The sequence below is a fragment of the Capricornis sumatraensis genome, chromosome 22, assembly GCF_032405125.1.
Source record: "Capricornis sumatraensis isolate serow.1 chromosome 22, serow.2, whole genome shotgun sequence".
NCBI lineage: Eukaryota > Metazoa > Chordata > Mammalia > Artiodactyla > Bovidae > Capricornis > Capricornis sumatraensis.
Window position 1 is genome coordinate 8,064,414 of NC_091090.1, and position 23,185 is coordinate 8,087,598.

The window sequence follows — 23,185 nt, forward strand, 5'->3', positions numbered from 1 at the left end:
GTAAGAGGATAGGAGAAGGTATTTCACACAAATGGAAATGATAAGAAAGATGGAGCAGCATTACTCATATCACACTAAATAAACTTACAAAGACCGTTATAAGAGACAGAGAAGGACACTACACAATGATCAAGGATTCAATCCAAGAAGAAGATACAACAATTATAAATATATATACACCCAACACAGGACCACCTCAATGCGCAAGGCAAATATTAATGAACATAAAGGGAAAAATCGACAGGAACACAGTATTAGTGGGGGACTTAATACTCTACTTTCATCTAATGGAGAGACCATCTGGACAGAAAATTAATGAGGAAATAGAGGCCTTAAATGACACTTTAGACAAGTTGGACTTAATTGATATTTATAGAATATTCCAACAGACTGCACATTCTTATCAAGCATACACAGAACATTCTCCAGGACTGACCACATGCTGGGCTATAAGGTGACCCTTGGTAAATTTTGGAAAATTGAAATCGTATCAAGCATCTTTTATGATCACAATACTATGAGATTAGAAATAAACTCTAAGAAACATAAACATGTGGCAGTTAAGTGATATGCTATTAAACAACCATTGGATCACTAAAGAAATCAAAGAGGAAATTAAAATACCTAGAAACAAATGAAAACAAAAGCACAACGGTCCAAAGCCTATGAGATGCAGCAAAAGCAGTTAGTTCTAGGAGGGAAGCTTACAGCAATGCAATCTTTACCTCAAGAAACAAGAAAAGTCTCAAACAGACAACTTAACCTTACATCTAAAACAACTAGAAAAAGAAAACCTAAAGAGAAAAACAAAGAAAACCTAAGCCTTACAAAAGGAAGGAAATCATAAAGATCTAAGCAAAAATAAATGAAATAGAAACAAATAAAACAATCGCAAAGATCAATGAATCTAAAAGCTGGGTCTTTGAAAAGATAAAAATTGAAAAACCTTTAGCTAGACTCATCAAGAAAAAAAGAGAGAGGACTCAACTCAATAAAATCAAACCTGGAAAAGGAAAATTTACAACTGACTCCACAGAAATGTCAAGGGTCATAAGAGACTACTATGAAGAACTGCATGCCAATAAAATGGACAGCCTGGTAGAAATGGACAAATTCTTAGAAAGGTACAGTCTCGCTAGACTGAACCAGGAAGAAATAGAAAATATGAGCAAGCCAATCACAAGCACTGAAATTGAAACCATGATTAAAAACCTCCCAATAAACAAAACTCCAGGACCTGACAGCTTCACAGGCAAATTTTATCATTTAGAGAAGAGTTAACACCTATCCTTCTGAAACTTGTTTCAAAAAACTGGAGAGGAAGGAAAACGTCAAAACTCATTTTATGAGGCCACCATCACCCTGATACCAAAAGCAGACAAAGATACCACAAGAAAATTACAGAATTACAGGCCAGTACCACTGATGATTTCCTAGTGCTTTCCTAGTGGCTCAGTGGTAAAGAATCTGCCTGCAAATGCAGGAAATTCAAGTTCAATTTCTGGGTCGGGAAGATCCCCTGCAGAAGGAAATAGCCACTTATTCCAGTATTCATGCCTGGAGAATCCTATGGACAGCGATGCCTGGCAGGCATCTTGCGTCCATGTGGATGCAAGAGTCAGACACGACTTAGTGGCTAAACAATAACAAAGCCACTGATGAACACAGATGCAAAAATTCTCAACAGAATACTACCAATCCAACAGTATATTAAAAAGATCATAATGATGATCAAGTGGGATTCATCCCAGGGATGCAAGGCATCCACCAATCAATCCATGTGACACATCGTATCAGCAAACTGAAGAATAAAAACCATACAATCATCTCAACAGACTAAAAAGCTTTTGACACAGTTCATCACTCATGAATGAGGAAAAACTCTCCAGACAGGGGGCAAAGAGGGTACACAGAACACAGTAGTGTAACTGCCCAATGGTGTCCAACTCTTTGCAACCCTATGGACTGCAGCCTGCCAGGCTCCTTAACATAATAAAGGCCATACATGACAAATGTACAGCTAACATCATACTCAATGGTGAAAAGCTGAAAACATTCACTCTAAGATCAGGAACAAGACAATGATGCTCACTCTGGCCACTTTTATTCAACACAGTTTTGGAAGTCTCAGCTATAGCAATCAGTGAGAAAAAGAAGCAAAAGGACTCTAAATTGGAAAAGAAGAAGTTAAACTGTCACTGTTTGCAGATGACCTGATACTAAATATAGCAATTCCATTTACCATAACATCAAAGAAAAAAAAACAAACAAACCTAGGAATAAACCTACCCAAGGAAACAAAAGACATGTACTCTAAAAACTATTAAGATGCTGATGAAAGAAATCAAAGAACACATAAACAAACGGAAAGATATACCATGCTTGCAGATTGAAAGAATCAGTACTGACTCAAAAATGACTATACTAGCCAAAGCAACCTACAGATTCAATGCAATCCCTATCAATGACATTTTTTCACAGAACTAGAACAGAAAATCTCAAAATGTGTATGGAGAGACAAAAGACTCTGAATAGTCAAATCAATCCTGAAAAAGAAAAATGGAGCTTGGAGGAATCAGGCGCCCTGACTTTACAATAGCAAAGCAATTCAGTATTCTTGCCTAGAGAACCCTAGGAAAAGTATGAAAAGGTAAAAAGATTTGACACTGGAAGATAAACCATGCAGGTTGATAGGTGTCCAATACGCTACTGGGGAAGAACAGAGAAACAGCTCCAGACAGAATGAAGGGCTGAGTCAAAGTGGAAATGACACCCAGTTGAGGATGTGTATGATGGTGAAAGTAAAGACCAATGCTATAAAGAACAATACTGAATAGGAACCTGGAATGTTAAGTCAATGAATCCAGGTAAACTGGACGTGGTCAAATAAGAGTGACTATTAACATTTTAGAGATCAATGTACTAAAATGGATGGGAATGGACAAATTTAAGTCAAATGACCATTATATCTACTACTGTGGGCAAGAATCCCTTAGAAGAAATGGAGTAGCCCTCATAGTAAACAAAAGAATTCGAAATGAAGTACTGGGTACAGTCTTAAAAACAACAGAATGATCTCTTGGTTCATTTCCAAGGCAAACCATTCAACATTTTAGTAATCCAAGTAACACAGTAATCCAATGACTAATGCTGAAGAAGCTGAAGTCACACAATTCTATGAAGAACTACAAGACCTTATAGATCTAACACCAAAAAAAGATATCTTTTTTATCACAGGGGATTGGAATGCAGAAGTAGGAAGTCAAGGGATACCTGGAGTAACAGGCAAGTTTGGCCTTGGAAGCAAGGCAATAACTAACAGAATGTTGCCAAGAGAACACATTGGTCATAGCAAATGCCCTCTTCCAACAATACCAGAGATGATTCTACACATGGACATCACCAGATGGTCAATACAGAAATTAGACTGATTATATTCTTTGCTGCCAAAGATGGAAAAGCTCTAAACAGGCAGCAAAAACAAAGATGAGGAGCTGACTACTGCTTAGATCATGAGCTCCTTACTGCAAAATTCAGGGTTAAATTGAAGAAAGTAACAAAATTAGTCCATTCAGGTATGACCTAAATGAAATTTCTTATGATTATATGGTGGAACTGAAAATTCAAGAAATTAGACCTTATAGAAGAGTGTCTGAAGAACTATAGATGGAGGTTCATAACATGGTACAAAAGGTTCTTAACATGGTACCAAAACCATCCCAAAGAAAAAGAAATGCAAGAGGGTAAAACGGTTATCTGACAAGGCCGTACAAATGCTGAGAAAAGAAGACAAGCAAAAGGCAAAGGAGAAAGGGAAAGAAACATCCAACTGAATGCAGACTTCCAAAGACTAGAAAGGAGGATAAAAGAGTGTTCTTAAGGGAATAATGCAAAGAAATAGAAGAAAACAATACAAGGGGAAAGACTAGAGATCTTTTCAAGAAAATTAGAGATAGCAAGGGAACATTTCATGCAAAGATGGGCTCAACAGAGGACAGAAACAGCAAGAAACGAACAGAAGCAGAAGAGATTAAGAAGAGGTAGCAAAAATACAGAACTGGGAAAAAAAAGTCTTAAGGACTTAGATAACCATGATGGTGTGGTCACTTACATACAGTCAGACATCCTGAAGTGTGAAGTCAAATAGGCCTTAGGAAGCATTAACTATGAACAAAGCTAATTGAGGTGACAGAATTCCAGCTGAGCTATTTCAAATACTAAAAGATGATGCTGTTAAAGCACTCTACCCAATATGCCAGCAAATTTAGAAAACTCAGCAGTGGCCACAGAATTGGAAAAGGTCAGTTTTCATTCCAATCCCAAAGAAGGGCAATGGCAAAGAATGTTCAAACTACCGCACAACTTCGCTCATTTCACATGAGGGCAATATAATGCTCAAAATTCTTCAAGCAAGGCTTCAGCAGTACATTAACTGAGAACTTCCAGATGTACAAACTGGATATAAAAAAGGCAGAGAAACCAGAGAGCAAATTGCAAATATCCACTGGATCACAGATGAAGCAAGAGAATTCCAGAAAAACATCTACTTCTACTTCAGCCTATGACTGTACGGATCACAAGAAACTGTGAAAAGTTCTTCAAGAGACGGGAGTACCAGAACACCTTACCTACCTCCTGAGAAACCTGTAAGGCAGGTCAAGAAGCAACAGTTAGAACTGGACATGGGACAAACGACTGGTTCAAAATTGGGAAAGGAGTATGATAAGTCTGTATATTGTCACTCTGCTTATTTATCTTATATGCAGAGTTCAGTTCAATTGCTCAGTTGTGTCAGACTCTTTGCAACCTATTAGACTGCAGGACGCCAGGCCTCCCTGTCCATCACCAACTCCCAGAGTTTACCCAAACTCATGTCCATTGAGTCGGTGATGCCATCCAACCATCTCATCCTCTGTCATCCCTTCTCTTTCTGCCTTCAATCTTTCCCAGCATCAGGGTCTTTTCCAATGAGTCAGCTGTTCGCATGAGGTGGCCAAAGTATTGGAGTTTCAGCTTCAACATCAGTCCTTCCAATGAACATTCAGGACTGATCTCCTTTAGGATGGACTGGTTGGATCTCCTTGAAGTCCAAGGGACTATCAAGGGTCATCTCCAGCACCACAGTTCAAAACCATCAATTCTTCAGCGCTCAGCCTTCTTTACAGTCCAACACTCACATTCATACATGACCACTGGAAAAACCATAGCCTTGACTAGATAGACTTTTGCTGACAAAGTAATGTCTCTGCTTTTTAATATACTATCTAGGTTGGCCGTAACTTTCAAGAAGGAAGCATCTTTTAATTTCATGGCTGCAATCACCATCTGCAGTGATTTTGCAGCCCCAAAAACTAGAGTCAGCCACTGCTTCCACTGTTTCCCCATCTATCTGCCATGAAGTGATAGAACCGGATGCCATGATCTTAGCTTTCTGAACGCTGAACTTTAAGCCAACTCTTCACTCTCCTCTTTCACTTTCATCAAGTGGTTTTTTAGTTCTTCTTTACTTTCTGTCCTATGGGTGGTGTCATCTGCATATCTGAGGTTACTGATATTTTTCCCAGCAATTTTGATTCCAGCTTGGGCTTCACCCAGCCCAGCGTTTCTCATGATGTACTCTGCATATAAGGTAAACAAGCAGGGTGACAATATACAGCCTTGACATACTCCTTTTCCTATTTGGAACCAGTCTGTTGTTCCATGTCCAGTTCTAACTGTTGCTTCCTGACCTGCATATAGGTTTCTCAAGAGGCAGGTCAGGTGGTCTGGTATTCCCATCTCTTGAAGAATTTTCCAGTTTATTGTGATCCACACAGTCAAAGGCTTTGGCATAGTCAATAAAGCAGAAACACATGTTTTTCTGGAACTCTCTTGGTTTTTCGATGATCCAGCGGATGTCGGCAATTTGATCTCTGGTTCCTCTGCCTTTCTAAAACTAGCTTGAACATCTGGAACTTCATGGTTCATGTATTGCTGAAGCCTGGCTTGGAGAATTTTGAGCATTACTTTACTAGTGTGTGAGATGAATGCAATTGTGTGGTAGTTTGAATATTCTTTAGCATTGCCTTTCTTTGGGATTTGACCTTTTCCAGTCCTGTGGCCACTGCTGAGTTTTCCAAATTTCTGGCATATTGAGTGCAGCACTTTAACAGCATCATCTTTTAGGATTTGAAATAGCTCAACTGGAATTCCATCACCTCCACTAGCTTTGTTCACAGTGATGCTTTCTAAGGCCCACTTGACTTCACATTCCAGGATGTCGGGCTCTAGGTGAGTGATCATACCATCGTGATTATCTGGGTGATGAAGATCTTTTTTGTATAGTTCTGTGTATTCTTGCCACCTCTTTTTAATATCTTCTGCTTCTGTTAGGTCCATACCGTTTCTGTCCTTTATTGAGCTCATCTTTGCATGAAATGTTCCCTTGGTATCTCTGATTTTCTTGAAGCCATCTCTCAACTTGCCCATTCTATTGTTTTCCTCTCTTTCTTTGCATGGAGCACTGAGGAAGGCTTTATCTCCCCTTGCTATTCTTTGGAACTGTGCATTCAAATGGGTATAGCTTTTCTTTTCTCCTTTGCTTTTTGCTTCTCTTCTATTCACAGCTATTTGTAAGGCCTCCTCCAACAACCCTTTTGCCTTTTTGCATTTCTGTTCTTTGGGGATGATCTTCATCCCTGCCTCTGTCTAATGTCACAAACCTCCATCCATAGTTCTTCAGGCATTCTGCCTATCATATCTAATCCCTTGAATCTATTTGTCACTTCCACTGTATAATTGTAAGGGATCTGACTTAGGTCATACCTGAATTATCTAATGGTTTTCCCTACTTTCTTCAATTTAGGTCTGAATTTGGCAATAAGGAGTTTATGATCTGAGCCACAGTGAGCTCCGGGTCTTGTTTTTGCTGACCATATAGAGCTTCTCCATCTTTGGCTGCAAAGAATATAATCTATCTGATTTCAGTGTTGGCCATCTGGTGATGTCCATGTGTAGAGTCTTCTCTTGTGTTGTTGGGAAAGGGTATTTCCTATGACACGTGTATTCTCTTGGCAAAACTCTCTTAGCCTTTGCCCTGCTTCATTCTGTACTCGAAGGCCTCATTTGCCTGTTACTCTAGGTGTTTCTTAACTTCCTATTTTTGCATTCCAGTCCCCTGTAATGAAGAGGACATGGTTTTTGGGTGTTAGTTCTAGAATGCCTTGTAGGTCTTCATAGAGCCATTCAACTTCAGTTTCTTCAGCATTACTGGTCGGGGCATAGACTTGGATTACTGTGATACTGAATAGTTTGCCTTGGAAGCGAACAGAGATCATTCTGTAGTTGTTGAGACTGCAACCAGTACTCCATTTTGGACTCTTCTGTTGACTATGATGGCTACTTCATTTTTTCTAAGGGATTCTTGCCCAGAGTAGTAGATATAATATGCAGAGTACATCATGCATAATGCCAGGCTGGATGAATCACAAGCCGGAATCAAGATCACAGGAAGAAATATCAACAACCTCAGATATGCAGATGATACCACCCTAATGGCAAAAAGTGAAAAAGAACTAGAGAGACTCTTGATGACAGTGAGAGGAGAGTGAAAAAAGCTGGCTTAAAACCCAGCATACAGAAAACTAAGATCATAGCATCCAGTCCTATCACTTCATGGCAAACAGATGGAGTAAAAATGGAAACTGTGACAGATATTTTTTCTTAAGCTCCAAAATCACTGTGAATGGTGACTACAGCCATGAAATTAAAAGACATTTGCTCCTTGGAAGAAAAGCTATGACAGACCTAGACAGCATATTAAAAAACAGTGACATCACTCTGCTGGCAAAGGTCCATCTAGTCAAAGCTATGGTTTGTTCCAGTAGTCATGTATGGATGTGAGAGCTGGGCCACAAAGAAGGCCAAGTGCCAAAGTATTGATGCTTTCTAATGTGGTGTTGGAGAAGACTCTCGAGAGTCGCTTGGATAGTGAGGAGATTGAACCAGTCCATCCTAAAGGAAATCAACCCTAAATATTCATTGGAAGGACTGATGCTGAAGCTGAAGCTCCAATACTTTGGGCATCTGATATGAAGCATCAACTCATTGGAAAAGACCCTGATGCTGGGAAAGATTGGTGGAGTGGGGAGAAGGGGACAACAGAGGATGAGATGGTTGGGTGGCATCATCAACTCAATGGACATGAGTTTGAGCAAACTCTGAAAGATACTGAAGGACAGGAAAACCTGGTGTGCTGCAGTCCCTGGGGTTGCCAACAGTTGGACATGACTGAGCAACTGAACAACAATGCAGTTACAGTCAACAAAGCAGTATGGTAGTGGCATCAATATAGAAATATAGATCAACGGAACAGGACAGAAAACCCAGAAACAGGCCCAAACAGTTAAGGCCAGCTAATCCATGACAAAGTAGGCAAGTTTACACAACGGTGGAAAGACAGTCTCTTCAACAAATGGTGCTGGGAAAAGAAGACAGCAACATGCAAAAAAATTAAATTAGCTCATTCCTTAATTCCATATGCAAAAATAAGCTCAAAATGGATTAAAGCCCTTAATGTGAGACAAGACTATATAAACTCTTAGAGGAAAACATAGGCAGAACATGCTCTAACATAAATTACAGCAGCATCTTTTTTGATACATCTCTCAGAATAATGAAATAAAAACAAAAATAAACAAATGGGACCTACTTAAAAACTTTTGCACAGCAAAGCAAACAATAAACAAAATGAAAGATAACCCAGAAAATGGGAGAAAATATTTGCAAATGATGTGACTGATAGGGATTAGTCTCCAAAATTTATATTTTATGACACTTAACAGCATCAAAACAAATAACCCACTCAAACAATGGGCAGAGACTGGAACATACATTTCTCCAATGAGGACATACAGATACACCTATGAACAGATGTTCAGCATCTCTAAGTATTAGAGAAATGCAAATGAAAACTACAATGAGGTATCCTCTCACACCAGTCAGAACAGTTATCTTCAAAAAACCCACCAGCAACAACTGCTGGAACGAGTGTGGTGGAAAGGGAACCCTGTTATACTCTTGGCTGCAATGTAAATTGGTACAGCCAGTATGGAGAACGGTATGGAGGTTCCTGAAAACACTGAACAGAGCTACCATATGACCCTGCAATCCCACTCCTGGGCATACAGCTGGAGAAAAATGCGATCCGAAAGGAGACACGCACCCCTGTCCTTCACTCACTGCAGCACTGTTTACAATAGCCAAGACATGAAAGCAACCTAAACCTCAATCAACAGATGAACAGATAAACAAGAAGTGGTACATATATACAATGGTGTATTACTCAGCCATTAAAAAGAGTGAAATAATGCCATTTGCAGCAACATGGATGGACCTAAGGAATGTCATACTGAGAGAAGTCTGTCAGACAGAGAAGGAGAAATATTGTATGACATCCCTTACATGTGGAATCTAAAAAGAACTGATACAAAGGAATTTACTTACAAAACAGAAAGAGACTCATTGAGTTAGAAAATGAACTTATGGTTGCCAGGGGAAAGGGATAGTTAGGGACTTTGGGAAGGCCATGTACAAACTGCTATTTAAAATGGATAACCACAAGGAACTATTGTATAGCACACGGAACACTGCTCAATATTGTGTGTGCCAGCCAGGAAGGGAGGTCGTCTCGGGGGAGAATGGATACATGTATATGTACGGCTGAGTCGCTTTGCTGTTCACCTGAAAGTACCACAACATTGTTAATTGGCTATACACCAAAACAAAATTAAAAATTTTAAATTAAAAAAAAAAACTCATGATTGGGAAGATGTGAAGAGGTCAAAATACCAACAGCAACAGGAGTTTGGAAGAAGTTGATTCCAACTTTCACGGATGACTTTGAGGGGTTCAAGAACTCAGTAGAAAACGGAACTGCAAATGTGGTGGAAAGAGCAAGAGAACTAGAATTAGGAGTAGAGCATGAAGATGTGACTGAACTGCTGCAATCTCAAGATAAACCTTTAATGGATGATGAGCAAGGAAAGTGGTTTCTTGAGAAGGAATCTACCCTAGTGAAGATGCTGTGATGACTGTTGACATGACAAGTAAGGATTTGAAATATTACATAAACTTAGTTGATAAAACAGCAGCAGGGTTTGAGAGGATCGATTCCAGTTTTGAAAGAAGTTCTACTGTGGGTAAAACGCTATCACAAAGTACTGCAGACTACAAAGAAGTCAATGCAGCAAACTTGACTGCTGTCTCATTTTAAGAAACTGCCATAGTCGTCCCAACCTTCAGCAACCACCACCCAGATCAGTCAACAGCCATCAACATGAAGGCAAGATACCACCCCCGCCAGCTGAAAGATTATGACTCACTGAAGGCTAAGGTAATAGTTAGCATTTTATAGCAATAAGATGTCTTTCAATTAAGACATATTTTAAGACATAATGTTCTTGCCGACTTAATAGACTAAAGTACAGTGTAAACATGACTTTTGTATGCATAGAGAAACAAAAAAATTCGTGTGACTTGCATTGGTCTGGAATTGAAACTTCAGTTATCTACTGGGTATGCCTATACGCAAGAGGCTCACTGTACTAAATTTCAGTTAATCAAAGAGAAGTCTCTCTCCCAGGTTTGGTCAATGGCTTATAAAGAGATTTAGTGTACGGCCAAACCAACCTGAATGTACCCGATCTCATGTCATCTCTGAAGCTGAGCCTGGTTAGTACCTGAATGGGAGATTTATACAAAGATGCACATTTATAAACAGTAAGGAAAAACTGAAGAGGCAGTTATGTAGAAAACACAGTAATTCTGTAGCTACAAGGTCCAAGTTCAAAAGCTAACTCTATTATTTTATTTTTATACTTGGCAAAAAAAAAAAAAAACTTCTCAGCCTAATTCCTTATATTTAAAGGGAGAAAATTATAATAATCAGTAAGCATGGGCTCCCCTGGTGGTTTCAGGTGGTAAAGAATTCGCCTGCACTGCAGGAGAACCAGGTACAATTCCTGGGTCAGGAAAATCCCCTGGAGAAGGGAAATGGCTACCCACTCCAGTATTCTTACTTGGAGAATTCCACAGACAGAGGAGCCTGGCTGGTTATAGTCCATCAGGTCACAAAGAATCAAAAACGACTGTGTGACTATTTTTCTTTTTAAAAAAAAAAACCACAGTACCTGGCATACTGTGGGTATTGAATAAAAAGGCTCTTTCAATCTGTAGCTACAGATTTATAAACTGTGGGTCCACCAAAAAGAGGTAACACCTATCACAGAAAAATGCAAGGAGAAAAATATTCTAGTACTGTAACTATAATGCAAGGTGACAAAATTTCAATTTTGTTTCTATCTCCTATTCAAAAAGGTTCAAGAAGAGTCCTTTTAAAGCAAAACATATTCTAAGGCGTGTGTAGGGAGTGGGAGACGTTGCCTCAAATGTTTTTCTTATTGCCATACCTTGAAAGCCCCAAATAAATGTTCCTTGGTTAAGATGCCCTGGTAGGTGACCAAAAAAGTTGGACCAGTTATCGAAGTCAACGAAGACTATGTGAGTCATAGTTCGCAGGTAATCCAAGTCTGGGAGCTCAACAAGCTCTTCATCTGAGAAAAAAGAAACATTGACAGGAATTTGAGAAGAATTAGCTAAAAACTTTTCAACTTGTCAACTTAACATTAATCTTGCATGTTTTTTTTTTACTTCTATCTAAGGCATGTTGTGAAATCCAAATGACACAGTATATTTAGATAAAAATATTTTGAATATTTCAGAAATGACTGTCCTTTCTACAAATATGTGCCACTGATCCTGGCTTTCTTAAAAAGTCATTGATAAAGGGAATTTTTTATTTTTTAATTAGTGTACTGGAAGATCTAAAAGACCAGGCTTTAAGGCTAAGTAACAACTAAAACTTGAACCATTCATCAAAATAAACTTTAGTGGTTACTTGCTAAGAACTTTCTTGCTACCAGGAGTCTGTTCTTTTCCTAACCTAGACTGATCTATCGCCACGCCTCTGGCTCTATGCTATGCCCTGGAGTGCAGACACGAGACAGCCCACCCGCTGCTCCTAGGCGCCTCCCTCCAGAGACACATCTCCGCTCTCCCAGGGCCTCTCCGCCCTGACCCTCTCCGGCTCTTATTCTCCCTCCTCTTCCCTCCTGTCACACCTCTCTACTTTGACAGGGCCTTACAGTTTCTAGTGGTAGCAATGAAAACCCTGAATGTTTAAACTCTTTTTAAAACAGACAGCTTCTACTCCACCTAATAAAGACTGCCTCAGAAAGAGCCTGCCATTCTTTCTCATTTCTAAACCATGTATTTTCTTATCTCTCTTCTTAAAATACTCAGTAATTTAGGTTTAGATATGACAGTGACCTCCTGTCAAACACAGACCAACACAAATTCCCCAAAAAGAACAGAACAGAACATAAAACAGTATGGCCACAGTTTCACTGTTGTTAGAAGAAGAGTTGAATGGGGCTGGAGAACATCATTTAATCAACATAAAACAAATGCCTAATGGTGATGACAAGAGCTACCTGTGCTACAGAGCAAGTCTAAAAATTCAGTAGTTCTTAACAATACTTTACTAGCCGAAACTTTTACATATCCTCATTTTTCCACTCAACACTGCATAATTTACAGTCAATTTTTATTTAAAAGAATATATAATTAAAGTTATACTCAAAAGGAAACAATCGTACTTCTAAACAAAATAAAAACATTGCACTCTTGTAGAGTTCTTCAATTTTATCATAGAAGGAAAGTCTACGGTAATCCACACCTCAGTATTCTGCCTGGTTTCTTGTTTCCACTTAACAACTAATTTCTAATTGCTATTTTAACTCTAAGTAAAAGCTTTTCTTCCAAAAAGGAATAAGGAAAATAAATTCTCAAGTGACCTTTAAGATTTCTCAGAGAATAAGGCCAAAATAGAAACAAAAAGAAATCACTGACTTATCCTTTTACTGAATTTTAGTCTAAATGATAGTAACGTGCAGTGTACTTTCAAATCTGACTTTCAGAAAGACCATCCATTTTCCTTATCTTTCAAAATTCCCAAGTCTTTTGGAAAAGAAAATAAAACGTTATCTAAAATACCTATTAGTGTAACAGGTATTCTTTGTCCCCCCAGGTTGAGAGGGCAGTTGGGAAGCATCGGGAGGGAACACGGATCTCTGTACCCGCTGCAGAAATGATTACCCCGTCTCACCCAACCCCGAGCGGGCTGCCCCCTGGCGCGCGCCTATCAATCACCAGCACGTGGGACGCCACGCGTCAGGGCTGGTTACCTGCCGTACCTGCGCTCTGGCCGCTGAGCTCCGTCTCTGTGGCTCTCTCCGGTTCTGCAGTCTGCAGCCCGCCTGCGGTCTGTCCGGGCTTTCTCTCTGCCCGGGCGGGTGGTGGGCTCTTGGGCTCTGCCGAAAGGCGGGCCCCCGCCGGCCCCCGCAGCGAGCAGTGCTTCCTGTGGAAGTGCTGCTGCGCGCTCTCGGGGTCCTGGAAGGCCTTGGTGCACGTGCCGCACTTGATGAGGCCCCGCGGCGGGGCCTCCAGGTCCGCGTGCGCCTGGCGCACGTGCGTGTGCAGGTCACCGAGGCTCTGAGTTGTGGCTGAGCAAACGCCGCAGCGGAACCACAGGCGGCCCTGGCCCAGCAGGGTCTGCAGACAGCGGCCGTGGTCCTCCCGCCTGTTGACTTTGCAGAGGTAGCTCTCGCGGCAGCCGCAGGTCAGCAGATTACCCGTCTCTATTACGGGAAAATCACTCTCCGTTTTAATGGAAGGTTCCCTTTTTTCTGACACAAATACATAGTCTGTACTGTGGTGCTCCTTATAATGAGTCAAAAATGCATCTTCCACTTTAAAACTCAGATCGCAAAGCCCGCAGAAGTACTTCATCTTCACCTCATTGTCGTGCTCATCCTGGCAATGTCGTTGCAGTGTTTCCATCTTGTGAAAAGTCTTTTTGCAACGGGTGCAGCTGTACCTGTGAAACTGGTGACTTGTTAAAGACATGCAGTGTTGCTTTACGCATTCTTGGGAGTCAAACATATCTTCACAAATTCGGCATTGCCATTTACCCCTCAGAGGACTGTTTGCTGGGGAGTGATCAACAATAGTAATAGCTGAAGGATTCTCAGCAGTCAGATCACTCACCAGCGCTGTAGAGGATGATGGCAAAGTGTCACCTGCCACCTCATTCGTCTCATAAAAATACCTGTGTCCGCTGTGAAACTCAGTCACATGGGCCATTATAGCCTCTTTCCTCCTCAACTCCTTTTTGCATGTCCGACACCAGAAAAGAAAGTTATTTAAATGTGCCCCTCCATGAATGCGGCTCATGTGTAAACGGATGACTCCCAAATCTTCACAAACCTTCCCACAGACCACACACTTGTAACACATTGTGTTTGCTGAGAAAACATGCTTTTCTACTGCATCTTCACTGGGGAAGCGTTGATGGCATTCACAAAACCAGGTTTTAACAAGTGACTTTTCCTTCTGAAAACAAACCACACCCCCAAGGCTTTTAACTCCTAAATTCATCTTCTTTTTTGGAACAGTGCTACAATCCTGTGAGCTAGATTCTTGAGAGGACATATTTCTTTTCAGTGATGAAAATTTTGACTCATCTTGCAACAGGTCCAAGTCAGAAGGAGGTTTGTTCCCTTCACTGCTGTGGCAATAAAGTAAGATTGATTCTTCCATTGAGTTAATGAGTCGGACTTTGTGTCCTGAATTCTGTTTGTGATTCCAGGTACCGGTTTCATCCACAAAGACATGGTTGCAATGTGGACAGTAACCTCTCAGGAGGAATTTCTCTGCCACCTGAGCAATGCTCTTCTCAGCTAGAGCTACAGGACCGGCATTTCGACAACGAACTCTAAATTGGATAAAAAGATAAACTTGTAAGTATTTCTAAATGCAGTATCTCTGCTTTTTATTGTAGTAATTATTAAGTAAACGTGTACATAGCACTAAAGATTGTTTTTCAACAAAGAGGCAGATGATATAATAATATCCTATCTACCTGAACATTACCTACATTTTGTCTGATTTTAATCCATATACCAAAGGATAAAACTAGAATCAAAAAAAAAAATTTTTTTTTAATCCAGACAAATTTTAGAAAAGTAGAAACAATGTAAAATGCACTGATAGGAATGTTATGAGACAAGCAGGTAACCAACTTCTCTATGGTACAGAGGAACACGACAGTGACATTCTCAACAACCTGGTACCTGTTCTTTAAGAATGGACTCATTTTAGGTCAGGAGCATGCCATACTCATGGTTGCTTTTACACTAAAAAGTGTCCGACATCACTGTTCATCAGGGAAATCCAGATTAAAACCAAATGAGACTCTCCAAAGAACAACTAAAATGAAACAAGACTGGCAACAGCAAACCTTGGCAAGGATGTAGAGAAAATGACACTCCAGCTGGGAGAAACATGCACCAGTGCACACTGGGAAAATGTCCAGTAGACTTATAAAACTAAATACACATCTACTCTTTCATCTCGCAATTCCAATCCTAGATATTTATCCAAGAGAAATGAAAACATATGTCTATAAAATGATTTGTATAAGATGCACATAATAGCTTTATTCACAACAGCTAAAAACGGAAAAAAATCCAAAGGTCCATCAACATGAGGATGAATAAGCAAACTGTGCTGTATTACTCACAAATAAAAAAGAACAATGAACTAAACAATATGGATGAACTGTACAGATGCTATGACAGACACAAAAGAGTGCATACTATACATGATTCCATTTACATAAAGATCTAGAGGAGATACATCAACGTAAGGTAGAAAACATATCCGAACAGACTGCCTGGGGATGAGAGGGTGGGAGATGACCAGGAAGGAAGGATGGGTTGACAGCTGTATCCACTCTACAAATCATAAAGGTTAAGGGGGCAGAGGGCTAGGAATGAAAAACACATGAAAAAAATCAGAACGGTTAAGATTTGTAAACTTCAATAAATTGAAACAATACGTCAGAAACAAAGAACTATAAACAATCATTAAGTGTGATAAGGCACATAAAGATGTATAAGAATGGTGGTGTTGAGCATTATCAAAGTTGGGAGATGGATGAGAATTGATGCTTTTGAACTGTGGTGTTGGAGGAGACTCTTGAGAGTCCCTTGGACTGCAAGGAGATCCAACCAGTCCATTCTGAAGGAGATAAGCCCTGGGATTTCTTTGGAAGGAATGATGCTAAAGCTGAAACTCCAGTACTTTGGCCACCTCATGCGAAGAGTTGACTCATTGGAAAAGACTCTGATGCTGGGAGGGATTAGAGGCAGGAGAAGGGGATGACAGAGGATGAGATGGCTGGATGGCATCACTGACTCGAAGGATGTGAGTCTCAGTGAAGTCTAGGAGTTGGTGATGGACAGGGAGGCCTGGCGTGCTGCAATTCATGGGGTCGCAAAGAGTCGGACACGACTGAGCAACTGAACTGAACTGAACTGACACTAGTCTGTTGACGTGCATATAGTGAAATTTTCCATGAAATAATTAAGAATAAAAATCCTGGCAGGATGAGGATTTGAACTCATGAACTCAAGAAATACAAGTCAGAACTAGAACTGTTAACATCAGTAATTATACCAAGTTTATACAGAGTAATTATACTCAGCTGCCTGATTTTTAGAGAATGTATTTTACTTGAAAGTTTGTGAAAACAACTGTTCTAAGTAAACAAATGCAACTGTATCACTTAGTAGATACGAACTTTTAATGCATTTTAAAGAAATAAGGAGGGGGGAGACCTAAGAGAGCATCAAATGCAAACTACAGTCTTTGAATTATGAATCCAACAAACCAAATGTAAAAAACGTCATGAAGTGACCAGGGAAAATTTGATAACTGATCAGATATTTGATGATATTAAAATACTAGTTTTTTAGGTATCACAGTATTACAGTTATTTTTCTTAAAAAAAAAAAAAAGAAAGAATGCTTATCATCCATAGGTATATCCTGGAGTATTTACAGATAAAATATCAAGATTTGCTTCAAAAGTAAGAACTTGCAGGGATGAAAGTGTCATGTAGTGACAACTACTGAAGCCTGGTGACAGGTGTATTAGAGCTTATTATACTCATTACTTTTGTATATTGCTTGATAATTTTCATTGTAAAGACAAAAATACCACACTCGATTATTTGATCAATTTGGCCTTTGATTGACATGCAATTTTTCACATGTTTGTCATACTTTCCATGCTAGCTGACTCAAAGCCAACATTCTGTGTTAACCCTCTCCTCCCACAGGCACAGCCCTCAGCAACCCATACAAGACTTACAACTGTCAGCTTGTTTAACGTCTACAGCAGTATCAATGAATCCACTTTCCTCATACCTCTCCTCTTATTATGGTAAATCTGGGTAACGTCCAGGCAAATATCCATTCTCATTTTAAAGGAGAGAAACACAGAATATAAAACTATTTGTTGAATCCCCCTGTTGGTGAAGAGCCTTTTGGGCAGGACCAGTACAAACCTGAAATGGGCAGTAAGCTCCATGTGGGAACGTAGGGTCTGGTGGCAGGCCACACACTTAACTTGAAATGGGACATCTTTGCACAGAGAGATCAAAAGTTTCTTTGCAAAAGATGGAAATGATATTGGCTGTGCCACTGCCTTGTCATCTGAAAGACAAAATGAACTATAACTTGCAAAGATTCGAGTGGAGTGACCCGGCCTTCCTCCCTTCTGCCTTTCTCAACATCCGGTTAGTAAGTGAAAGAAGATAATTATTTATGTGATAAAAATCTAAGAAAAGTCATTTTCTAGCTTCAATTAAGTGTGATGGATGCTGAACTCATGCTCAAACTAAAATCTGAGTTTAAATGCAGGCAAACACCCAACTTCCCAATGGATACACAAAAACATTATTGTGCATAAATGTTTTCTTCCCAAGTTTGTCTTCATTCCTCAAAGTAAACCTTACTCTTAGGTACAGATAAATATTAAGAATCTTTTTTGAAAAAGAAAAACTGAGATAAACATATTTCACTTTCACGGTTCTCAAAATTAATGTGAAAATAAGTTATCTCAAGAATTATCTGAGATGTATAGTAAATCGTCAAAGGTTAAGGGAGTTTACTAATTTTCATCAGAAGAGAATATGAACATACCACCCAGTTTAAAACTCTGATGGAAATGATTCTTTCCAGACATGTGCTTCAAACACTCATCCTTGCTGCTAAAAAGGAGGAAGCAATTTGGACACGCAAAACACTGAATAATCTGAGGAAGAAGGTTGTTTTTATGTCCATCATCTGCAGCTTCCTAAAATACAAGGCAAAGCTATATTATAGACAACTAAAATCAATATTCAGTTTAAGTCAACTTTCAAAATAACCTATTTATTATACATTTGGAATATTTTGTATCAGTTTTTAACATGAAAACTTTTCTTCCCTGTGAACTGTGGAATTGTTTTATCATAAATAAGGTCCCATATATGAATTTTTAAATTTTTTCCTTAAAAACAAATTGTTTCCATCTTTCTGTGACAATAAAGATAAAAGTATGTTTGCTTTCTAGACATTTTTATATATATGCAATATTATATAAATGCATAAGTATTTTCATATCACATATATGTTTTATGTTTTGCTTTGCCCACTATGCAATATAACCTATGTTTACAAATATGTATTCCATAAATTTCTCCATGTTGGTCATTTATAAAAAATATACAAGGGGAACTGCCATTGTTTTACCAAATATTGTCCTCTTACAGATCTTCTGCCTCTCAGTTTTCTTATTCCATAATACCTAACAGAAACCCCTAAAAATCAACTGGTGTCACTCTAGTTCATTCTCTGTAATGACCACAAACTACTTCATGGTGTGGCTCTACTAAGATTTAGCCAACTATTCATTTTCAGGCTTTTTTTTTTTTTGCCACTACAATGATTTTGTAAACATATTTATAAAAATATATTGTTGACTACATATCCTTATTATATACTGCTTTCCCCTCATTATCAGGAGTGGCCCTACTGGGTTAAAAGTTTTTGGTAATTAAAAGATATTGTGTAACTGCTGCTCAAAAAGATTCCATCAATTCAGGTTCCCTAGCACCAAATGAGTCTGGTACAGGCGATTATGGACCTTATTTTTGTGTCTGCAGTCTTACGGACATGTGCTGTGTTAACCTGCCTTTCCTGTCTACTTGTGCTATGAGCTTTCATTCATATAATTCTCTGTGTTGCTTACTCCATTCCAGTCTCAAGTTTTATTTTTTCCCCTCTGGTCAACCTGTATCCATTCTCTGTTATCAAAACTAACTCTGTCTCATCCTCCATCTTTAAAATATTTTTCATCAAACACCTATCTATTAAGTTTGTATATGGTCACCTTAAAATTCTGATAGTCAAATGGGCATGCCTTTTGTAGTGTCCAGGTTTCCAAACCTGGTTAAGAGCTTCCTCTGTTTATTTTTGTTTTTATTTCCATTATTCTAGGAGGTGGGTCATAGAGGATCTTGCTGTAATTTACGTCAAAGAGTATTCTGCCTACGTTTTCCTCTAAAAGTTTTCTTGATTCTGGCCTTACATTTAGATCTTTAAACCATTTTGAGTTTATTTTTGTGTATGGTGTGAGAAAGTGTTCCAGTTTCATTTTTTTACAGGTGGCTGACCAGTTCTCCCAGCACCACTTGTCCTTTCTCCATTGTATATTCTTGCCTCCTTTGTCAAAGATAAGGTACCCATAGGTGCATGGATTTATTTCCAGGCTTTCTATCTTGCTCCATTGGTCTATATTTGTTTTTGTGCCAGTACCATACTGTCTTGATGACTGCAGCTTTGTAGTACAGTTTGAAGGCAGAAAAGTTGGTTCCTCCAGCTCCATTCTTCTTTTTCAAGATTGCTCTGGCTGTTCATCAAAACTTTACAAATTATAAACACTGGATAGGGTGTAGAGAAAAGGGAACCTTCTTATACTGTTGGTGGGAATGCAAATTGATAAAGCCACTATGGAGAACAGCATGCTGCTGCTGCTGCTGCTGCTAAGTCGCTTCAGTCGTGTCCGACTCTGTGCGACCCCACAGACGGCAGCCCACCAGGCTCCCCCGTCCCTGGGATTCTCCAGGCAAGAACACTGGAGTGGGTTGCCATTTTCTTCTCCAATGCATGAAAGTGAAAAGTGAAAGTGAAGTCACTCAGTCGTGTCCAACTCTTAGCAACCCCATGGACTGCGGCCTACCAGGCTCTTCCGTCCATGGGATTTTCCAGGCAAGGTACTGGAGTGGGGTGCCATTGTCTTCTCCGGAGAACAGCATGAAGATTCCTTAAAAAAAAAAAAAAAAAGCTAGGCATAAAACTGCCATCAGTTAAGTTTAGTCGCTCAGTTGTGTCTAACTCTTTGCAACCCCATGAACCACAGCACGCCAGGCTTCCCTGTCCATCACCAACTCCCGGAGCTTACTCAAACTCATGTCCATTGAGTTGGTGATGCCATCCAACCATCTCATCCTCTGTTGTCCCCTTCTCTTCCTGACTTCAATCTTTCCAGCATCAGGATCTTTTCCAATGAGTCAACTCTTCGCATGAGGTGGCCAAAGTACTGGAATTTCAGCTTCAGCATCAGTCCTTTCAATGAATATTCAGAACTGATTTCCTTTAAGATTGGCTGGTTGGACCTCCTTGCAGTCCCAGGGGGCTCTCAAGAGTCTTCTCCAACACCACAGTGTTGGTGAAGTTCAAAAGCAGTTCAAAAGTTCAATTCCAACAGTTCAAAAGCGTCAATTCTAAAGCATTCAGCTTTCTTTATGGTCCAACTCTCACATCCATACATGACTACTGGAAAAACCATAGCTTTAAATAGATGGACCTTTGTCAGCAAAGTAATGTCTCTGCTTTTTAATATGCTGTCTAGGTTTGTCATACCTTTTCTTCGAAGGAGCAAGTATCTTTTAATTTCATGGCTGCAGTCACCACCTGCAGTGATTTTGGAGCCCCAAAACACAAAGTCTGTCACTGTTGCCATTTTTTCCCCATCTGTTTGCCATGAAGTGATGGGACCAGATACCATGATCTCAGTTTTCTGAATGTTCAGTTTAAAGACAAATTTTTCACTCTCCTCTTTCACTTTCATCCAGAGGGTCTTTAGCTCTTCTTCATTTTCTGCCATAAGGGTGGTGTCATCTGCATATCTGAGGTTATTGATATTTCTCCTGGCAATCTTGATTCCAGCTTGTGCTTCTTCCAGTCCAGCATTTCTCATGATGTACTCTGCATATAAGTTAAATAAGCAGGGTGACAATATACAGCCTTGACGTACTCCTTTCCCAATTTGGGACCATATTGTTCCATGTCCAGTTCTAACTGTTGCTTCCTGACCTGCATACAGATTTCTCAGGAGGCAGGTCAGGTGGTCTGGTATTCCCATCTCTCTAAGAATTTTCCACAGTGTGTTGTGATCCACACAGTCAAAGGCTTTGGCACAGTCAATAAAACATAAGCAGATGTTTTTCTTTGGAACTCTCTTGCTTTTTTGATGATCCAACGGATGATGGCAATTTGATTTCTGGTTCCTCTGACTTTTCTAAATCCAGCTTGAACATCTGGAATTTCACGGTTCACATACTGTTGAAGTCTGGCTTGGAGAATTTTAAACATTACTTTGCTAGCATGTGAAATGAATGCAATTGTGTGGAAGTTTGAACATTCTTTGGCATTGCCTTTCTTTGGGATTGGAATGAAAACTGACCTTTTCTAGGCCTTTGGCTGGAAACTACCACATGACCCAATAATCCCACTCCTAGGCATATATCTCAAGGAAACAGTAATTGAAAAAGACACACGTATCCCAGTGTTCACCACAGCACTATTTACAATAGCTAGGCAATGGTAGCAACCTAGATGTCCACTGGCAGATGAATGGATAAGGAATACTACCCAGCTATAAAAAGGAACATGTGTGAGTTAATTCTAATGACGTGGATGAACCTAGAGCCTATATTACACAGCATGAAGTAAGTCAGAAAGAAAAAAACCTGTATATACTAACACGTTTATATGGAATCTAGGAAGATGGTACTGATGCTCTATTTGTAGAGCAGCAAAGGAGACGCAGATGTAAAGAACAGAGTTTTGGACACAGCGGGGGAAGGAGAGGGTGGCATGGTTTGAGAGCGTAGCACTGAAACATATATATTACCATATGTAAAACAGAGAGCTAGCGGGATCTGCTGCTGAGAACCTAGAGAGGCAGGGGTGGGATACTGTGGGAGGTGAGAAGGAAGTCCAAGAAGGAGGGAACATACGTATACCTATGGCTGATTCATGTTGATATATGGCAGAAACCATCACTATATTGTAAAGCAATTATCCTCCAACTAAAAATAAAAATTTAGAAAAAGAATATCATGATCCCCACAAAAATAAAAATTTTAAAAAGAGCCTCCTCTATCCCAAAATTGGAAGTATTTTTCAGTGTATATTTATATGTGTATGTATATGTACGTGTGCTTGTATATAAATATAATTTAACTTGTTAATGGTCTTTAGAGTAATAGCCTTAAAAGTTGTATTGTGTCTTCCTAAGTTTCTATCATTAAGTATACACAATAGTTTGTGTAGTTGCTTATAAGATGCAACAGGAGGGGGGACAGGAAATTCACATTCATACTAAGTACATTATGGTTCAAATGTGCTTTTCCAGTTAATCTACAATAACCCATGAAGTACTATTTTCATTATTTACTAATGAGAAAGCTAAAGTTTAGGTAAGTCAACAAAATCAGCACCACCCTTTCAGCTGCACCCTCAGAAGACAGAGGGCTGCCATTCACCCAGCTTCACAGCTTTGGTGGGAAATCCTGTGCTCTTTTCGTTACTCTTCACCCACTTTATTTTGGTGACAGCCGTGTAAAAGATAACCCCTAGTCTGACTTTCTACATTCTGATTAGAAGGTTCCAAACAAGAGCACTAAAAGTATTTACTAACTTATACACATAACTTACCAATTTACACAATGGTCCCTACTTGAAGAACTCTAAGAAAATAAGCTGTAGTTCAAATGTGAGCTATAACTGAATTCAAAACAAGCTTGTTTAAATTGTTTGCTCAATAGAATAAAATTGTGATTCCACATAAAATTTTATGGGAATATACCTAATTGCAAAGGTATAGCATATTTGCAAATATCTTCCAAAAACCA

The 23,185-nt window shown here is 39.4% G+C and overlaps 1 protein-coding gene across 1 annotated transcript in view; it reads right to left on the reverse strand.

The window, feature by feature from the left end:
- ZNF451 (zinc finger protein 451) overlaps positions 1-23,185 on the reverse strand; it is a 96,650-nt gene that overhangs the window by 28,154 nt on the left and 45,311 nt on the right. Inside the window, exons 8-11 of the mRNA XM_068960661.1 lie at positions 18,147-18,300; positions 17,510-17,657; positions 13,293-14,872; positions 11,448-11,591 (exon numbers count right to left, since the gene is read on the reverse strand). Coding sequence (XP_068816762.1) covers positions 11,448-11,591; positions 13,293-14,872; positions 17,510-17,657; positions 18,147-18,300 — 2,026 coding nt within the window. The remainder of the gene's footprint in view (positions 1-11,447; positions 11,592-13,292; positions 14,873-17,509; positions 17,658-18,146; positions 18,301-23,185) is intronic.